At 38.8% G+C, this 18,383-nt stretch overlaps 1 protein-coding gene across 8 annotated transcripts in view; it reads right to left on the bottom strand.

Annotated features, from left to right (window-relative positions):
* The window catches only part of UTRN (utrophin), a 556,454-nt gene that overhangs the window by 377,912 nt on the left and 160,159 nt on the right, over positions 1–18,383 (bottom strand). For all 8 annotated transcript variants that reach the window (XM_013966586.2, XM_018053300.1, XM_018053301.1 and 5 more), the window contains 6 exons: positions 16,001–16,124; positions 11,971–12,058; positions 4,698–4,939; positions 3,863–4,043; positions 1,622–1,767; positions 247–459 (listed from right to left, as the gene is read on the bottom strand). In XM_013966586.2, the coding sequence (XP_013822040.2) occupies positions 247–459; positions 1,622–1,767; positions 3,863–4,043; positions 4,698–4,939; positions 11,971–12,058; positions 16,001–16,124 (994 nt within the window). The remainder of the gene's footprint in view (positions 1–246; positions 460–1,621; positions 1,768–3,862; positions 4,044–4,697; positions 4,940–11,970; positions 12,059–16,000; positions 16,125–18,383) is intronic.

The raw sequence follows: 18,383 nt of genomic DNA, 5'->3' as shown, positions 1-18,383 counted from the left end.
ATTTTCTCTTATCTGCAAGGTCCAGTTTACTGCTACCAATAAGCTTTTTTGCCAGGCAAAAAGAGATAAATGTGTTTTCCAACACCATTAAAAGTATGTCTTTGGTTGGAATTTTATATCCCATCTTAAGTACATTAACAAACATGGGACCAGAAAGAATGCAAACTGCTCAAATAATAGATATTTACTGACAATTACTACTTTACTCTGTAATAAACTAAACCTCCTAGTGGCCTTTCGATTTACCTCAAAAGTTCTGAGTTTGGGGGTAATTTCTTCAAGCAAATGCAGATCTTTGGAAACCTTGACCTTCAGTTTGTTCCACTTTCCTTGAACATCATCAAATTCTTGCTTAAATGTTTTTGCTATATCTGGAGAAACATTTTTCTCCAAAGCCTTTGTTTCTTCTGCAAGTTTATGTAAGGTAGGTTTTTGATTCACCAGGATTTCATCAAGAGCCTGGAAAACAGAGTTCGAGATTAAAAATACACATAATAATCTATCTGTGAAGATATATTCAATAATAATGATTATAAACAGTCAAAATCACTTTTTAAAGAGAATTTGATCAAAAAATAATTGTGAAAAACTCATGAAAAAAGAATGTGCCCAGTCGCTTCAGTCATGTCCAACTCTTTGAGACCCCGTGGACTGAATCCTTGTGGCCATGGGATTTCCCAGGGAAGAACACTGGAGTGACCTGTCATTCCCTCCTCCAGAGGATCTTCCAGACTGGGGGATCAAATCCACGTCTGCTGCACCTCCTGCATTGCTGGCGGATTCTTTAGTGCTGAAACACCAGGGAAGTCCCATGAAAAACCAATAAGTATAATCAAAAAAGTCATAGCTTTCCCTATATGAGTTGTGTGTGGTTTCAAGACAATATACTGGGTTGGCCAAAAGTTCATTTGGGTTTTCCTGTAATATCTTATGGAACATCTGAACAAACTTTTTGGCCAACCCAACATTCTCTGCACTAAAAACCAGCAGAACAACAGGCCCAATGAGGGCCCAATGTGCAAGGCTTGATGGTGAATCAGTTATATCTGATGAAATAGTGCAGGCACACGCTTTAAGTGACCAGGGAAGCATTTTCATTCAACACAGAAAAAGAAGAACACAATCGATATTCTTCATTTCATTAAAGATAATTTATCCAGTTGAGAATTTTAAGCTAGTCAAACAGAAGGAGAAAATATGCTTTTATTCTATTAAAGGGTTTCCCAGGTGGCACTAGTGGTAAAGAACCCACCTGCCAATGCAGGAGACATAGAGCCACAGGCTCGATCTCTGAGTCAGGAAGATCCCTGGAGGAGGAAATGGCAACCGGCTCCAGTATTCTTGCCTGGAGAATCCCATGGACAGAGAAGCCTGGCGGGTTATGGCCCATGGGGTCACAAAGAGTTGGACACAACAGAAGTGACTTAGCAAATTCTATTAAAAACATTTAATAACTATCTTATATCTGAGATCTTAAATTATAGTAATTAACTCTCAAATTACAAGAAATATAAGCAATGTTTGATCAATTTTGACCAAAACGAATACATTTTTAAAAAACATTTCAAAATATATATGTTAGAAATGAACCTTGACCACTTAGACCTAAAACATATATTACCTTTTTTTCTTGGAGGGCCTTCTCCACCTTTGCAAGATCATTCAAGACATTCAAAGACATCTGGGCCTTACTTTCAGAGTCATTTAGCAGATCTGTCAGTGTTTTCAATGATTCCAAATATGCACGTCCAGGTCGGCTCTTCAGTTCTGTTTATGGAAAAGTATTCACTTTGAGAAACTATTGTTAGGAAATTAATATTGCTATATCTATTGTTAATCTTCATATATAATAGGTGAATTCTGTTACACAAGAAGTTAAACTCCATAATTAAAATTACAAAGGGTCTCTCTTAAAGATCAAATAAATCACTCTACTGGCATTTCTGAGAGTCAGACAGTGGTGACTTCATTCCTGCGGATGTTGATGCTTGAAATATTAAGTAACCCACCATCATTTTTCTTCATTTCATCACGATGAAATGTCTCTCTGAAGACGGTACTACAATGATCCTTTTGTCTTATATAATCTCCTTCTCCCCAGTAGCTACACAAAGAATAAAAGGAGACAAAGATCCCCTCAGCCAGTTATCCTCTAAGTTCAAGTGTGTAGACAGGCCGACATCCGCAGAGGGGTGGACGCTGTACAAAACACCACAGCCAGGTGCACAGGTACCCTGAGGAATAATGGCTGCCCCAGCCAGCTGGAGGGATGGCTACTTCAGCCACTGATGTCAAATTTACAGACAAGCAACACTAGAATGGGGAGGAAGTCACTTCAAATGAACCACAAAGAGCTGAGACCAACCAGCAGCAAAAGTTAAGAAACCAGGAAGTATTAGTCACAATAGCCCAAGGGTAGAAACAACCCAAACGCCCATCTACAAATGAATAGATAAGCAAAACATGAGGTCTACACAAAACAGAATACTATTCAGCCTCCAAAAGGAAGGAAATTCTGACATACCCAACCCACAAAAAGGAACTCTGAGGATAAGTGAAAGGAACCCGTCAACAAAAACGAAAAACTGTCTGATTCCACTTAGGAGAGGTTTCTAGAATAGTCAAACTCACGGCAACAGAGAGTAGAATGGTGGCTGCCAGGGGCCGGGGGGAGGAGGAAATGAAGAGCTGCTGTTGAACGGGTATATAGTTTCAGTTTTACAAAGTGGAAAAACTGGGGCTGGGTTGCATGACAATGTGAATATATTTTACATTCCTGAACTCTACACTTTAAAATGGTTAAAATGGTAAGTTTTATGTTATGTATACGTTACCACAATCAAAAACAAAAATAAATACATTTACCAATTGTTCTAAAGGTAAAAATAAACATTTAAACTGCTCTTGTCAAAAATAAAAGCCTATTTCGTAACGGCAAATTGAAAAGGAGGTCCTCTCAAACCCCTCAGGGTCTAGATTAACTGAGTTCAGTCAACAGAAGTATGGTGTCCAAATGCCTTTCCAAAAGAAAGGAAAGAAGACACAACTGCTCGCCACGCACACATACAGTCTTAAACGTCATTACATAACTTACAATTGCCCCAAGGAAGGATATGGTTAAATGTGTAGCTTTTCAGCATGCCTTCCCCATAGTATTACATAATACAACACAATTCCTGACTTAAAAACCAAGGAGAAAATAATATACGAGGAATGAGTTTTAAAGATCTACAGGAATTAACTTTCCCAGACCAGTCCTAATCCAAAGGTAAAAATTCTTCAAAATGTTTCCGACGTTGAAAGAGGAACACTATTTCTTTGAAAAGAGGAGACAGTATTGCTAAAACTTTAACCATTTGGAGCAAACAGGAGCAAGCAATCATTCTTTTTAGCCTTGTTAGTAATGATATCAGCTGGCCTCCTTCAGTGAAAGGGAGAAACAACACCCTTAAAAAAAAAAAAAAAAAAAAAACTCTTTAAAAATCATTATATCCCATTAACACAGTCTGACTAGCATGTGAAAGATGTCTGCATTTTTAGGAACAAGTGTGAATCCAGGAAATGGTCTGAATATTAAGAAGTGGAAGAGTGGCGGGCACAGAGGAAAATACAGGGAGGCTGGTGTAAAGCAAGCAAGTGAACTAAAGGTCTAAACGCATCCTGCGCTGTCACTTCAGGCATGTCCAGCTCTTTGCGTCCACCAGGCTCCTCTGTCTATGGGATTTCCCAGGCAAGAATATTGGAGTGCGTTGCCATTTCCTTCTCCAGATTTAAATATTAGGAGTAATTTTTAAGTTAAGTCAAACTGAGAAAGCAAGATGGTGGAATCATCTAATAGAAAAATGCAAGAGAGTGGGTTTACCGTTCTCGAGCTGTTGGTGGCGCTCTTCTAAACCCTGTTGCACGGCTTGGTAGCGGCCCACCAAGCTCTCGAAATCCTGCTGGACAAAGTCTGGGGCAAAAGGCCGAGACTTCAAGGCTGAGCAGCTTGCACGCAGCATTTCAATTCTGGGGTGGAGGCTTCGGAGGTTTGTCAACTCCCGCTACGAAGAGAAAATGTGATCACACAACTCGCTGAGGATGAACATCCTCACAGAAAGTCAATCAGAGCAGAGTTCACCGAAAGCATGGGATACAAGGGGCATCTTCTTTATTTTTTTTAATGTATACATGTATCCCCTCCCTTGTGAGCCTCCCTCCAACTCACCCCACCCCATCCTCCTTGGTCATCACAGAGCACCGAGCTGAGCTTCCTGTTCTATACTCAGGGAGCTACTGTGTGCAAGCGAAAGTGCTAGTTGATGAGTTGTGTCCGACTCTTTGAGACGCTGTGGATGATAGCCCACCAGGTTTCTCTGTCACAGGGATTCTCCAGGCAAGAATACTGGAGTCAGTTGCCATTCCCTCTTGCAGGGGATCTTCTCCACCCAGGGACTGAACCCAGGTCTCCCGCATTGCAGGCAGATTCTTTACCAACTGAGCCACCGGGAACTTGCTATTTTACACACCGCAGTGTATATATGTCAGTGCCACTCTCTCGACTCGCCCCTTTCCTACCCTCTTTGTGTCTACAAGTCCATTCTCTGTGTTTCTATTCTTCAGTACTATTTTTCTCGATTCCTTATATAGTGAGCATCTTCTTTAAATACAGAACTGGACATAGAGTCCTTTCATATGCTGGATGGCTGTGTCTTTACCTGATGGGAGTCCTTCAAGCTCGGCAAGGACTCCTGGGGAGATTCTGAAGAGGCAGTGTGTTTTACCCACTCTTCTTTTGTCTTTATGGTCTTTTCAAGCTCATCAAGGTGCTTGAAATAAGCATTAATATCTTCCTGCAGCTGTATTTTTCTTGCCTGATCTTCCAAACGCTGTGATATATTCTTCCATTCCGATAATACCTTCTCTAAAATACTTTTTACTTCTTCAGTAGGAAGACCTTCTACGTAGACATAAAAAATAAGCAGACACTTTAGATATTGTTACAAAATTTGTTTTCAATTTGCTGTAAACATTATAACATATTGAAAATGAGGCAGTATCATATTTACTGATCACTCTCTTAAGTTCCTTTTTACACAACAAAAATTAAAATGATGCTCTCAAAAATAATTATGTTTAATTCTCTGATAAAAACGAGAGGGGGAGCTTATAATAGCAGTTCAGGAGTGGGATGACCATCACAAAAAGCGTAACAGTGGAGTGTCAGCCACTGCCTTCTCTACAGAATGTGTGTTTCTGTCCTTAGCAACCTACTGCTCTACTAATTTCTAGTCTGAGTCTGAGAAATAAAATGAAGTGTTTGGATTTGTCTGGGGCCCTGACATCAGAAGGTAGGCCCTCTGTCACCAGGAAAAAGAGAGGAAAAGGAGGAGACAGATTGAGACTTTGGTGACCAAACCACATGTCATAGGAATTTCAAAACAAATGTCTAGAGTCCCTAGTGCTGGGAGCAACCTGGTGAGTGCAGAAAAGGAAGTCAGCAGGCAGGATTCAGCAAGAAGCATTAGCAAGCCTACTGGAATATTACACATAGACCAGGAAATGCCAAAATATCAATGCAGTGCTAAGATTATCTACTTTAGAAACATATCAGAAAAAAAAAATTATGTTTATTGGTGACATCTTAGAATTTTGTTTGTCTCATATTTTTGAGAGGTAGAGAATGTTCATAAAAATAAGTTATATATAATAACAGGCTTTATCATAGTCTTTCCCTTAATATAAAATACTATCAAGTCATAAAATTACTATGAAAATTATAGGAAATCTACAAAAGAAATGTTATATCCTGAGGAAGGCATGCATGTTGAAAAGATGGGCTTAACATCTTTATTATTTAAGTAGGAGAGCAATAAAACTTTGTAAATATATGCTGTCAAAATCCAGGGTAATGAGAGCTCTACAGGGGAAAAAATGGCATGTAAGACAAAAGATCACTTAGGATCCAGAGATGATGCAATTTTGAAAAATTTTGTAACACACCACATCCACTGAAAATTAGAAATACAAATGTGACATTACATAATGTACATGTATCACCCATGTCAACTGCTGAAGTAAACTGTCCATCATTACAAAGATAATACAACATCACACCTAGACAAAACATTCACACCACAGTTCAAGTTCAATTAGCCCTGTTAATTCAGGTCATAAACTAAATAAATTACTAAAAAAAAAAAAAAAAAAATAGTTTTTTTCTGACAAACTACCTGAGCAATGGAAATCTAGCCTGTGCTTCTGCCTGGCCATTTCCATTTTAAGTGGGCAAAGAAATAACATCAGCCACTTCCAATTTCCATGTCAGGGTAATTTGTGATAAACAAGAAAGGAAATTAAGCTGGAAATAAAATTCCTAAGATGGAAAATTGTCACTATAAATCCAGAAAATAGGTAAGAGGTACTTATTTTAGGTTCTAGGCAAGCTGAAAATCTTCAAATATTTTTTTATTCACTGATGATATTTCACCATCCATTCACTTTGCCCTTTCAAACCAGTTCTCAAAATTTAAATCTCCCTCCTCTAAGATTGATATTATTATAGTTTGGACCAGTATCAAAGTAATAAACAAAGCACAGTTTACATCTTAAAAGAGGAAAAGCATACACTGTCTTTTTAAAAAATTGTTTTGCTCCTAGAGGTCCAGAGTTATAGCTTTTCTATTTCTATAGAACATCCAACTCTTAGATGACTGATCTAAAGCCAAAATCAATATCCCATCCTTGTATTAATTTTCTAGAAGGGATAAAATATAACATTCTGGCTGCTTACTCTCACTTGACTTTAACTTTTCAATCTATCACTATTAAAATCAGAGAAATGTTTGCAGAACATTTCATCATTATCAAATTCTTTAGGCTTATGTGTGTGTTAGTCACTCAGTCATGTCTGACTCTTTGCAACCCCATGGACTATAGCTCACCAGGCTCCTCTGTCCACGGAATTCTACAGACAAGAATATTGGAGTGGGTTGCCATTTCCTTCTCCAGAGGATCTTCTCAACCCAGGGATTAAACCCGGATCTCCCACATTGCAGACTCTTTACCATCTGAGCCACAAGGACTTTGCCAGACAAACAGGAGTCAGTTCTTAGAGCTACATCATCCAAGTGCCCCACTTTCCTGTTATAGTAATTAATGATCTTTTGGAATAAAATAAGCTAAACCAGAAAACCAGGTTTGTTATGGCAGTTGTGAAAGTCAAACAAAACAAATTATTTCACTTTTTAAAAACATTTTTGCGCTACAAGAGATGTCACAAAACGTAATTCACACGTGTTAGGTAGAAAGGTCCTATCAGACTGCACTGTGCTGGAATGTTTTGATGAAACTAGTTTGAGAAAACCAGTGATACAATTATTTGAACATCTGTCTACTGAAGAGCTTGATGTGTTTTTCTAGCTGAATTGAATCATGATCTGCCTCCTTATATAGGGAGACTCTGGGTAAATTTACACTCTATAAAATCACTTCTACATTAATTATCCAAGGTCTAGGATTTATTTCAAATGTATTGAGGAAGAGGAAAGGCAGGAAGGATGACCCAGTTGTTCTTTCATTTCTGTTCAACATTTCTGGTTTTAAAACAGCAGTAGGATTAACAGCACTAACCACATGTTAAGAAGGAAAATGCAACACTGTAAAATTAGAATAATGGATAAAATGGAATAACACTGGGAAATTTTTTTAATCACTTTTCTTCTCTCACTAACAAAAGGCACAGACTCCCCCAAAATGAGAAAATTAAACCCAGAATATACAGACTCTGTTCAGATCAATGTCCCCATTTCAAAGCTTCCTACCCCATCTTAAAAAATTTTAACGACTGACGTTTTTTAAAATAAACAGAATTGGGGCCCTGTAGGAATGAATGAATTTTCACTCCTACCAAAGCTCAAGAAAAAAAAAAAAGGTAATGCAAAATATCAAAGGTTCACTATAAAATTAAACAAGTATACATGAGGTCACAAAATTCACCCCTTTATAAAATATCATATATTCCCTGATATTTGTACTTGATCTTTCGCAAATAGCACTTTCACATGAACTCAGTTTTCAGAGTATATATTACAGAAAATGCCTATTCATAGTAAGATTTTATCAAGCAAAAGGTGTCGTCACCTATCGAAGATTCTTCACTTTCTAGACAAGGGAGCAAAGTAACAAAAGGGTTACTTGATTTGCCCAATGACACAAAACTAGGAAAAGACAAGAGGCACCAAGGTCTCCCATTCATTCCCCAATTCAGTGTGATTCTTGCTTTAACCTCTCATGACCTCCCTCCCTATGTAGTCTTCCTATGAGTCTCTGAACTCTAAATCTGCCACACCCACCAAACACTGACACAGACAAGAAGTTAATTGAGTTCACAGACTTATGAAATTACCCCCTCACCACCCAGATAAAGTCTGGTTTCCAAGCTCAAATGTTAATGAAGAAGTAAAGAATCTATGGTTGTAACTAACATGAATTTAACACACAATTTATTGTAATTATTGAAGTATCTTAAAGGAAATTACATTCTCTGTCTCTAGGTCCCTTCAAGTAAATACTTGAAAGAGTAATCTTCAAGTGGGGTGCCCACACCCAGGAATAAGACACTTAACAGTGGACTGTGCATGAAAATACTATTCTACTTGGAAGGAAGGGGAACTAGAGAGACAGGAGGGAAAGAGAGACAGAGGAATGAGGGAGGGAGAAGAAAAGAAAGAAATTAAGCTGTACTAGTAATTTACAACCTGACCTGCCTCTTGAGAAACCTATATGCAGGTCAGGAAGCAACAGTTAGATCTGGACATGGAATAACAGACTGGTTCCAAATAGGAAAAGGAGTACATCAAGGCTGCTTATTTAACTTCTATGCACAGTACATCATGAGAAACACTGGGCTGGAAGAAGCACAAGCTGGAATCAAGATTACCAGGAGAACTATCAATAACCTCAGATATGCAGATGACACCACCCTTATGGCAGAAAGTGAAGAGGAACTAAAGCCTCTTGATGAAAGTGAAAGTGGAGAGTGAAAAAGTTGGCTTAAAGCTCAGCATTCAGAAAACAAAGATCATGGCATCTGGTCCCATCACTTCATGGGAAATAGATGGGGAAACAGTGGAAACAATCAGACTTTATTTTGGGGGCTTCAAAATCACTGCAGATGGTGACTGCAGCCATGAAATTAAAAGACGCTTACTCCTTGGAAGAAAAGTTATGACCAACCTAGAGAGCATATTCAAAAGCAGAAACATTACCTTGCCAACAAAGGTCCATCTAGTCAAGGCTATGGTTTTTCCAGTGGTCATGTATGGATGTGAGAGCTGGACTGTAAAGAAAGCTGAGTGCCAAAGAATTGATGCTTTTTAACTGTGGTGTTGGAGAAGATTCTTGAGAGTCCCTTGGACTGCAAGGAGATCCAACCAGTCCGTTCTGAAGATTAGCCCTGGGATTTCTTTGGAATGAATGATGCTAACACTGAAACTCCAGTACTTTGGCCACCTCATGGGTTAAGGAATCTTCCTAACCCAGGGATCGAACCCAGGTCTCCCATATTGCAAGTGGATTCTTTACCAGCTAAGCTACCTGGGAAGCCCATATATATTTATATCATATATATATATATATATATATATGAAGGAGATCAGTCCTGGGTGTTCTTTGGAAGGAATGATGCTAAAGCTGAAACTCCAGTACTTTGACCACCTCAATGCGAAGAGCTAACTCATTGGAAAAGACTCTGATGCCAGGAGGGATTGACGGCAGGAGAAGGGGACGACAGAGGATGAGATGGCTGGATGGCATCACGGACTCAATGGCCATGAGTCTGAGTGAACTCCAGGAGTTGGTGATGGACAGGGAGGCCTGGCATGCTGCAATTCATGGGGTCGCAAAGAGTCGGACATGACTGAGCGACTGAAATGAACTGAACTGAACTGAAATGTTTCTCATATTTAATGTTCAGCAACTCATGTGATAACATTCTAGAATAATATTCTGTAGAATAATAGCTGTAGAGAGCATCAATTATTTTTATATATAATATGAAAATGAAAGTTGCACAGTCATGTCAGACTCTTTGTGACCGCATTCACTATACAATCCATGTTATTCTCCAGGCCAGAATACTGGAGTGGGTAGCAATTCCCTTCTCCAGGAAATCTTCCTAACCCAGGGATCAAACCCAGGTCTCCCACATTTCAAGTGGATTCTTTACCAGCTAAGCTATCTGGGAAGCCCATATATATTTATATTACACACACACACACACACACACACACACACACACACATATGTATATATATATGAAGGAGATCAGTCCTGGGTGTTCTTTGGAAGGAATGATGCTAAAGCTGAAGCTCCAGTACTTTGGCCACCTCATGTGAAAAGTTGACTCATGGGAAAAGACTCTGATGCTGGGAGGGATTGGGGGCAGGAGGAGAAGGGGATGACAGAGGATGAGGTGGCTGGATGGCATCACCGACTTGATGGACTTGAGTCTGAGTGAACTCCATGAGTTGGTGATGGACAGGGAAGCCTGGCGTGCTGTGATTCATGCGGTCATAAAGAGTTGGACACGATTGAGCAACTGAACTGAATAATTTATAACAATGGTATATTTGCATAATTAATAAATAAATGTATGTATACTGGGCACATACATGTTTTTCTGTATGTGTATGTGACCTCAGTATATTTACAAAATAAATTGACGTATTTTTCAAAGGTAGAGGGAAAAGCAATCTAAAGTGTTTTAAAATGTGGTTTTCTGGGATGGAAGCAATTGATTGATCCATTACAGACACCAGGAAACTTTCTGGACAGGTGGAAATATTCTATATATTCATAAGTGTGTGTAGGTTTGTCAAAACAACACAGTTTCATATATTTCAATATAACTTTAAAAATGTGAAAATACTAATAATGATTAAGTGGATGATGAGTGAGTAAGAGTACAGATAATTCGAGAATGGTAGACTATCATTAATTACCGAAGGGATAATTGATACAGGAGGTTCACTGTACTATTCTATCTGCTTTGTGTATATTTCCATTGTATAGTAAGATGTCAAAAAATAAAAAGGTTGAAAACTACGCTGTTGAAGAGTCTCATCTACTAATATTCATAACTCGGCTTTGGGTAACTCTGGCTTTTATCAAGGAGAACTGCAACAGACTTCCAAATCACTTGTTGTTGGAATAAAGAATAGGGCTTATAAGAAAAGTCTTTCAAAGCAAGACCCAAAAAGAATCATATACAAAACTGTATGGCAGAAATATTAATCTTTACATTCTCCAGAGCCACTGGGTTTATGGGGGGAAAAAAGCTCTTTAGGTACAAATTTCAAACACAAGTAACACCTTGTCAATTTAACTATAATAAAATACCTGTACTAAATCAACATAATGCACTGAAAGCTATCAAAAATCAAATAATCTCAATGAATTTACCCTAATGTAACTTCACATCCCTTATATTGCCAAAGTAACATTTTCTTTTACTGCCTCCCTCCAATATGTAACCCCATGGACGAGATTTTAAAATCTCCCACACAAATTGATTTTAACTCCTGCTGAGGTATGAGAGTTTTCTTTGGGTTCTCTTATCCATATAAATATCCATATAAATCCTAAAGGAAATCAGTCCTGAATATTCGTTGGAAGGACTGATGTTAAAGCTGAAACTCCAATACTTTGGCCATCTGATAGGAAGAGTTGGCTCATTTGAAAAGACCCTGATGCTGGGAAAGATTGAAGGCGGGAGGAGAAGAAAACGACAGAGGATGAGATGGCTGGATGGCATCACAGACTCAATGGACATGAGTTTGAACAAACTCCGGGAGTTGGGGATGGACAGGGAGGCCTGGCCTGCTGCAATCCATGGGGTCGCAAAGAGGCGGACATGACTGAGTGACTGAACTGAAACAGCATTCAGAGTTACCATCTAAGAAAATATTTTTTAAAAAGCAATGTTCTCACCTTTTCCCATTTGCTCCAAAAGGATTTGTCCAGTTTGGTTTAATTCATCCAGTCGGGGTTTTATTTCCATCTGCTCTTTTTCTAATCCCTGAAAATAAAGTCCCAAATATAAGAATAGTTCAAACTTTCTTCTCAGTATAATGCTGATGCTTCTTGACATTTCTATATTTTATGGCCCTCTACATTCTCTTTAGGGGTTACAGTCAAAGTTTACCTAAAAAAATACTACAAGATAAAACTATGCCATGTCAGCCTGCCCTCCAGGATGCCAGAGGTTATTAAATGTCAAAAGGTAAATGCAAACAAACAGTATAAAATCTTCATTTCTTTTACAAGGGAAAAATCTGTATACTACATTTATGAGTTTCTATCAGGAGGAAATAATTAAAATTAGTATTTTAGATCCAGGATATCTAGTCACATATATGAACTCAGTAAAAATAAGTTTGAGTCAAATGAATGTGCTATGAAGACAGAGATTACCAAACAAAAATTATTTAAGATTTAAGAAAGAAATAATGAATCTCAATATCATTTGTTGGTTTTATATTAAGCACAGGGTATAATGCAAATTTTAACCACAAGCATAATTCACACATAATTTTTAGACACTGACAATATGTTTCAGGACCGAACTAAAGAATTTTATTCTTTATATTTGAGAAATGGCTGCTAATTTTCATATTCATGTCTCTACGGTTTGATATTCTCAATGTCCCTATATCTCAGAGACAAAAGAATACAAAATCTTTCAGAATCAGTAAGAAAAGGCTGAGGAAAATCATGGACACACAAAAACACACTCAAATTTTTGTGTACATAGTCAATATTAGAAATTTCAATAATTATCTATTAATTAACTACTCAAATAGTGTCCAAAATAGCACAATCAAATGTTCCAGGCAAAAACAAAAACTTCCAGGTAAACCATATTATTTCAACCAGATAACCTGGAGGTAACTTTTAAGATAACTTTTAAGGTCTATGCAGGTAACCACTATCAAATATTCAATAAATTTAGCTCGCCTATTTTGATGCATACAAACTTTACTGTAACTCAGTCAAACAGCCATTTTGATAGTCAAAGATCAAGAAAGAACAAGAGATTCTAAGAAACACTACTTACTTTTGTTTACCAATGCAAAAATGTTACCATCAAACTGGAGAAAATTATTACCTGCATTTATAAACTGATGTTCTGCTACTTTTTATGGCAGTGGTACATTGAACAAAGGATTCTCCACTCAGATATTGCATCAGTTATAACAAGTTATTCCTTCATTAAAACAAAACTAGCTGATACTTCCCAAATTTGCAAGAAAAATTAGCAATGGTTAAATTTTCTTTATTTTACATATTTCCCATCCTACTGACACTATTTAAAAATAAGCAAACTTATAAAGGAAAAACATAAGAACTGCCAATCACGCTTTACATACACATGTGAAAGTTGCTCAGTCGTGTCCGACTCTTTGCAACCCCATGGACTATACAGTCCATGGAATTCTCTAGGCCAGAATACTGGAATGGGTAGCCTTTCCCTTCTCCACAGGCTCTTCCCAACCCAGGGATCGAACCCAGGTGGATTCTTTTGCAGCTGGATTCTTTTCCAGCTGACCACAAGAGAAGCCCAAGAATACTGGAGTGGTAGCCTATCCCTTCCACAACTGTTATTTTTATCCTCTCAAATATTACAGCAACAATTTCTGAAAGTAAAATTGCTTCTAGATCACACAATGGAACTTATCAACATTTTATGGGATTTGTTCCATAAAGATCAGCATAACTTCCAAGTTCTCTCCAGTTTACTGCCTTGGATTAGTATCCTCTACTGGTCGTTCAGAAGCACATGAAATCATGGAACACAGCTCTCACATCTGGCTCTCTTGATCCCCTGTGCAGAGGGCTCTGATAATGGTGCTTCCACATCCCCACTGTCCATAGTCATCATTCTCTCCTTCCATAAGCCAAGAACTTTACAGAGTGCTGAGAACACAGGCTTCAGTGGAAAATCATCCTCACTTTCTAAGCATTCGCAGTAGACGTATAAACAATGATGTAAATGCAGTAAGGGTTTTCACAGGGGTATGGTCAAAGCAATATGGAATCTGCCTATCGAGGCTAATGGAAGCTTTCTGAACTAGAGGGTGTTTCAGCCACAAAGCACAAAGGCTTACTAAATGGCCATTTGGAGCCCAGAAAACAACACATGGAGAAGGCAAAGGATTGAGAAAAGCACAGGAGTCAGGAGGGCTGGAGCTCTAAGGAGTGAATGAGAGCTGCAGAGGCTGTGCTGAGAGGTAGAGAAGACACCTGCCTGGGAGGCCTTGTATGCTAGGGCCCGGCAGCATTCCCATCGTCTCCCCACAGCAGTGGGAAGTCATCAGTTAATTGCAAGCTCTGGAGCTGCAAAATCAGATTGATATCTTACACTGACCACTGGTCGGAGAAGCTAAGGCTGTGAGAATTTGAGAAGGGAAGGTGAACAGTGGCAAACGCTGCAGAGAAAGGAGATCTGAGGAAAATAGAAATCTATCCTTTTGAAAGCAAGCGTCAGTGGTGACCTCTAACTAAGAACAGTCACAGTGGAATGATAAAGCAAAAATCAGTCCCAACTTCTCAGGCAAACATTCAAAGTCAGGTCTAACCCCAAACCATCTCTCCAGCCTTAACTCTCCACCACTTTTACACACACATCTAACACAAAACAAAACAAACTCTCTGTTCCAAGCATTACAGCATGATTGCCCCACTCTGAACCTCTGCTCAAGGGCACTGCCTGCCAGGTTTGCCCTTGAGCCCAGCTCTAAGCCCCTCCCTTCAGTGTCACTTCCCCCTCTGAACTTCACCAGTAGATAGAGACAGCTGCAATCCTGGCCTCCTCTCAATTCCCACAGTACGTACTACTTTATAACTCACATCGTGGACATCTTAATTTTTAAACGTTCTCCAAACTCTTTTCCAACAAAGGTCCATCTAGTCAAAGCTATAGTTTTTCCAATAGTCATGTATGGATGTGAGAGTTGGAGCATAAAAAAAGCCGAGTGCAGAAAAATTGATGCTTTTGAACTGTGATGTTGGAGAAGACTCTTGAGAGTCTCTTGGACTAAAAGGAAATCAAACCAGTCAATCCAGAGGAAATCAATCCTGAATATCCATTGGAAGGACTGATGCTGAAGCTGAAGCTCCAACACCTTGGCTATCTGATGTGAAGAACTAACTCACTGGAAAAGACCCTGATCCTGGGAAAGATTGAAAGCAGGAGGAGAAGGGGACAACAGAGGATGAGATGGTTGGCTAGCATCACTGACTAGATGGACATGAGTTTGAGCAAGCTCCAGGAGTTCGTGATGGACAGGGAATCCTGGCATGCTGCAGTCCATGGGGTTACAAAGAGTAGGACATGACTGAGCAACTGAACTGAACTGAAACTCACTCCACTGGTGATGAAGATGGAGTGAGTTTGGCACTGCTCAAAGTGCCCAAATAATTCATGCAAAGATGCACGGAGACTTCATGAACACCAACGACATAAATCACTACAACCTCCTGCTTCAATTTACATTACTACTCACGCAGTATAAAGTAGCACAGCTAAGATCCCATACATTTTATAGTATTTAGTTTTTAAAATACATCTCATCTTTAAAAAATGTGTATAGAAGAAATCTGGAGATTCAAAATTGCTTGTTATATTCAGAAGCTAAAACATCTTCAGCATATGTTCAAATAATATTAGGTGTCAGATTAAGTTAGATCTAATCAAGCTAAAAAAGGAGTAGTAACAACTGGACCATTTTAGCAAGTGTCCCTTCCTGCACATCTCAGTGGTTAAAGAAGGAAGTAAAAAGGGAATTGATGTTAGCCTGCTTGAACAGATTTAAAATGTATAATAGAGTTCTAAAAGCTACCTTATGGCTACATTTATTTTACAGGAAGATTTTTGGATCCCATCACATCTTTATACCAACAGCAGATCCATTCTGATGAAATATTTTATTCACTGGGATATTTTTGTTTTATGTTTTACCTTTAACTTCTTTTTCATTTCTGATGTTTCTTGCATCTTCTTATACTCTTTTATCTCTGTGGCTTGAATGGCAGTCTTTGATTTCAAGATCCAGTTCAACAGCTCCGCACTTATAGCATCAAGCCTGATTTAAGATTCAGATGTTACCAACGGTCATTCATTTTCTACTATTGTTTCACTTGGCTCAAGAAAGAGAGCAACCACAACACCGATACACTCCTCAAAAATAAAGGCAACCCAGAAATACAGTAACCATACAAAATCACATCATATATTCACAGTTTAAAGTATGAAAAGAGGAACAAAGTTGTAATGTTAATAAATACAATTATTAAATAAAATTTTTAAACATTATAAGAAACCCCTGTATTTTCACACGCTCTTTGTAGATCATGAAAAACAGATATGGTGAGATACCCACAGGTAACCACAAGTACAGACATTCCTAAACTAATGCCTTCTTTAACTCAACATGTAATTACTGAGCCTCATATATGCCAGGCACTGGACTGGGCTCTTAATATAGGTAAACCAGAAACAATCCCAGAAATCCACAGGATGCCTCCTAATTCAATTGGGGATAGCTTCCTGGAGAAAAACAGCTTTATGCCCAGGAGTTATCCTTGCAAAGGGGGAACAAAGAAAGGGAGGAACACACTCTGAGCACTGTAAGTGGTTAAGTGCAACTGGAATAGCGAGTACTGACTAAGCAGGGGGGAACAAGATGTGGCAGAGAGCCTCTCGGACCAGTAACTGGAAGGCCCTGCAGGCTAGCTGAAGGAGCTGAACCTTAACTGAAAGGCAACAGAAAGCCAGTGAGGGGCTTAAAGCATGGCACTGGCATGATTATATGTACCCTTTTGGGTCCCTGAAAAGAAAGAATAGAGGCAAGTCCAGAAAATAGACTGTAGTAGTCACAGGAGCCAGAACTAAGTAACAGTGGATAAAGAAAAAAGGGAACAGACCTGGGAGGTGTTGGGAAGGTCAGTTAAAACCACAGTGATGAGGAACAAGAGGAGAAACAGTCACTGGGTGCTGGCCACATGCCAGGCCCTCTCCAAATGGTTTCTGTGCATTATTAACTCCAGGAATCCTCACAACAACCCTGTGAGTATACACTATTATTATCCCTTCTAATGATGAAGGAATTGAGCTCACAGAGGTTTTAAATAACTTCTCCAGACCACAAAGCTAACAAAGGCTAGAGCTGGGATTTAAGCTGAGCAGTCTGTGCTTGTAACCAGGACTCTGCACACAGAACTCAAAGCAACTTCTGGATATTTTTAGATGATTCTCAGGTAAGCACAGGTTGTCCTTGCTGATTCTTTTGGGAAACTTGGCTGAACGGGTTTTCAGTGAATTCTGAGTATTTGTCTTTTCACCAAGGTAAATTTTTCTTGTCATTTGAATGGGATTTTGTGACACTCTAGGTAAATAACCAAAGGCCATAGTATCAGTCAAACCACCGTACACTCCTCATGTCATCTTCACAGCAGATTTCTATTTAATCTTTCAGGAGCACAAGCCAAAGATCATGTTTTAAATGACCTTGGAGACTTAGTCCATCTCTGCCCTCAATATGAGCAAGAACAATGTGAATGCATTAGAGCCGCCCTGATCATCTCAGGTCATGTTAATAGATAGGAATCTAGATTATAGGAAATGACTGTTACTATGGTGTTAAAAGAAAAAAAGAAAGAAAAAAAAATAGCCACTAGCAGCACCAGGAGAAGAGAAGGGGAAATAAACCATTACTTCTGAAGCATGTATTATAAGCTGTGCTACGCAGTTATTCAAGGTTCATACCTGTTCAGACAGCCCATTTTAAGACAAGCTAATAGTGCTTTCTACATCAGACTAAAAATATTAAAGGATCTGAAAATCAAGTCTCACTAGGATACTTAACAATATTCTGGACTTTAGGACAATGTAAACTAGAATATGAAATGTATCCTTAAATTCTGAAGAGGTACCATATTGAAGGGGGTGATGTGGTTGCATATCACTCCAAAATGCAAAACTAGCACCATGAGTAGACTGAGAGGGGTTTTAAAGTTTTTAAAAAAACAATATTTGAGCAAAATTTCTAATAATGAAATTTCACTGCTGTCTATTGTAACAAAACTGAATGTACTCAAGCCTCTGTGGGTCTAAGAATGAACTGAAGCCATTTTTGCATCAATCAAATCGCAGACAGAAGACTGTGGAACTCACAACTGGCTGCCCACCCAAAAGACACCTCCCTCCCCACATTTCTTCCTTGCTGCCTGAGTACCCCCAGAACACAACTACAGAGATGGAAAACGCAGGATAGATTCAACCTCCCAGGAATCCAGGGCAGGGCAAATGTCTGAGTTTTGGCCAGTGAGATCAGAGTCAGGGA

This window comes from Capra hircus, chromosome 9 (assembly GCF_001704415.2).
Source record: "Capra hircus breed San Clemente chromosome 9, ASM170441v1, whole genome shotgun sequence".
Taxonomy (NCBI): domain Eukaryota; kingdom Metazoa; phylum Chordata; class Mammalia; order Artiodactyla; family Bovidae; genus Capra; species Capra hircus.
This window is presented reverse-complemented; position numbering and strand designations above follow the sequence as displayed.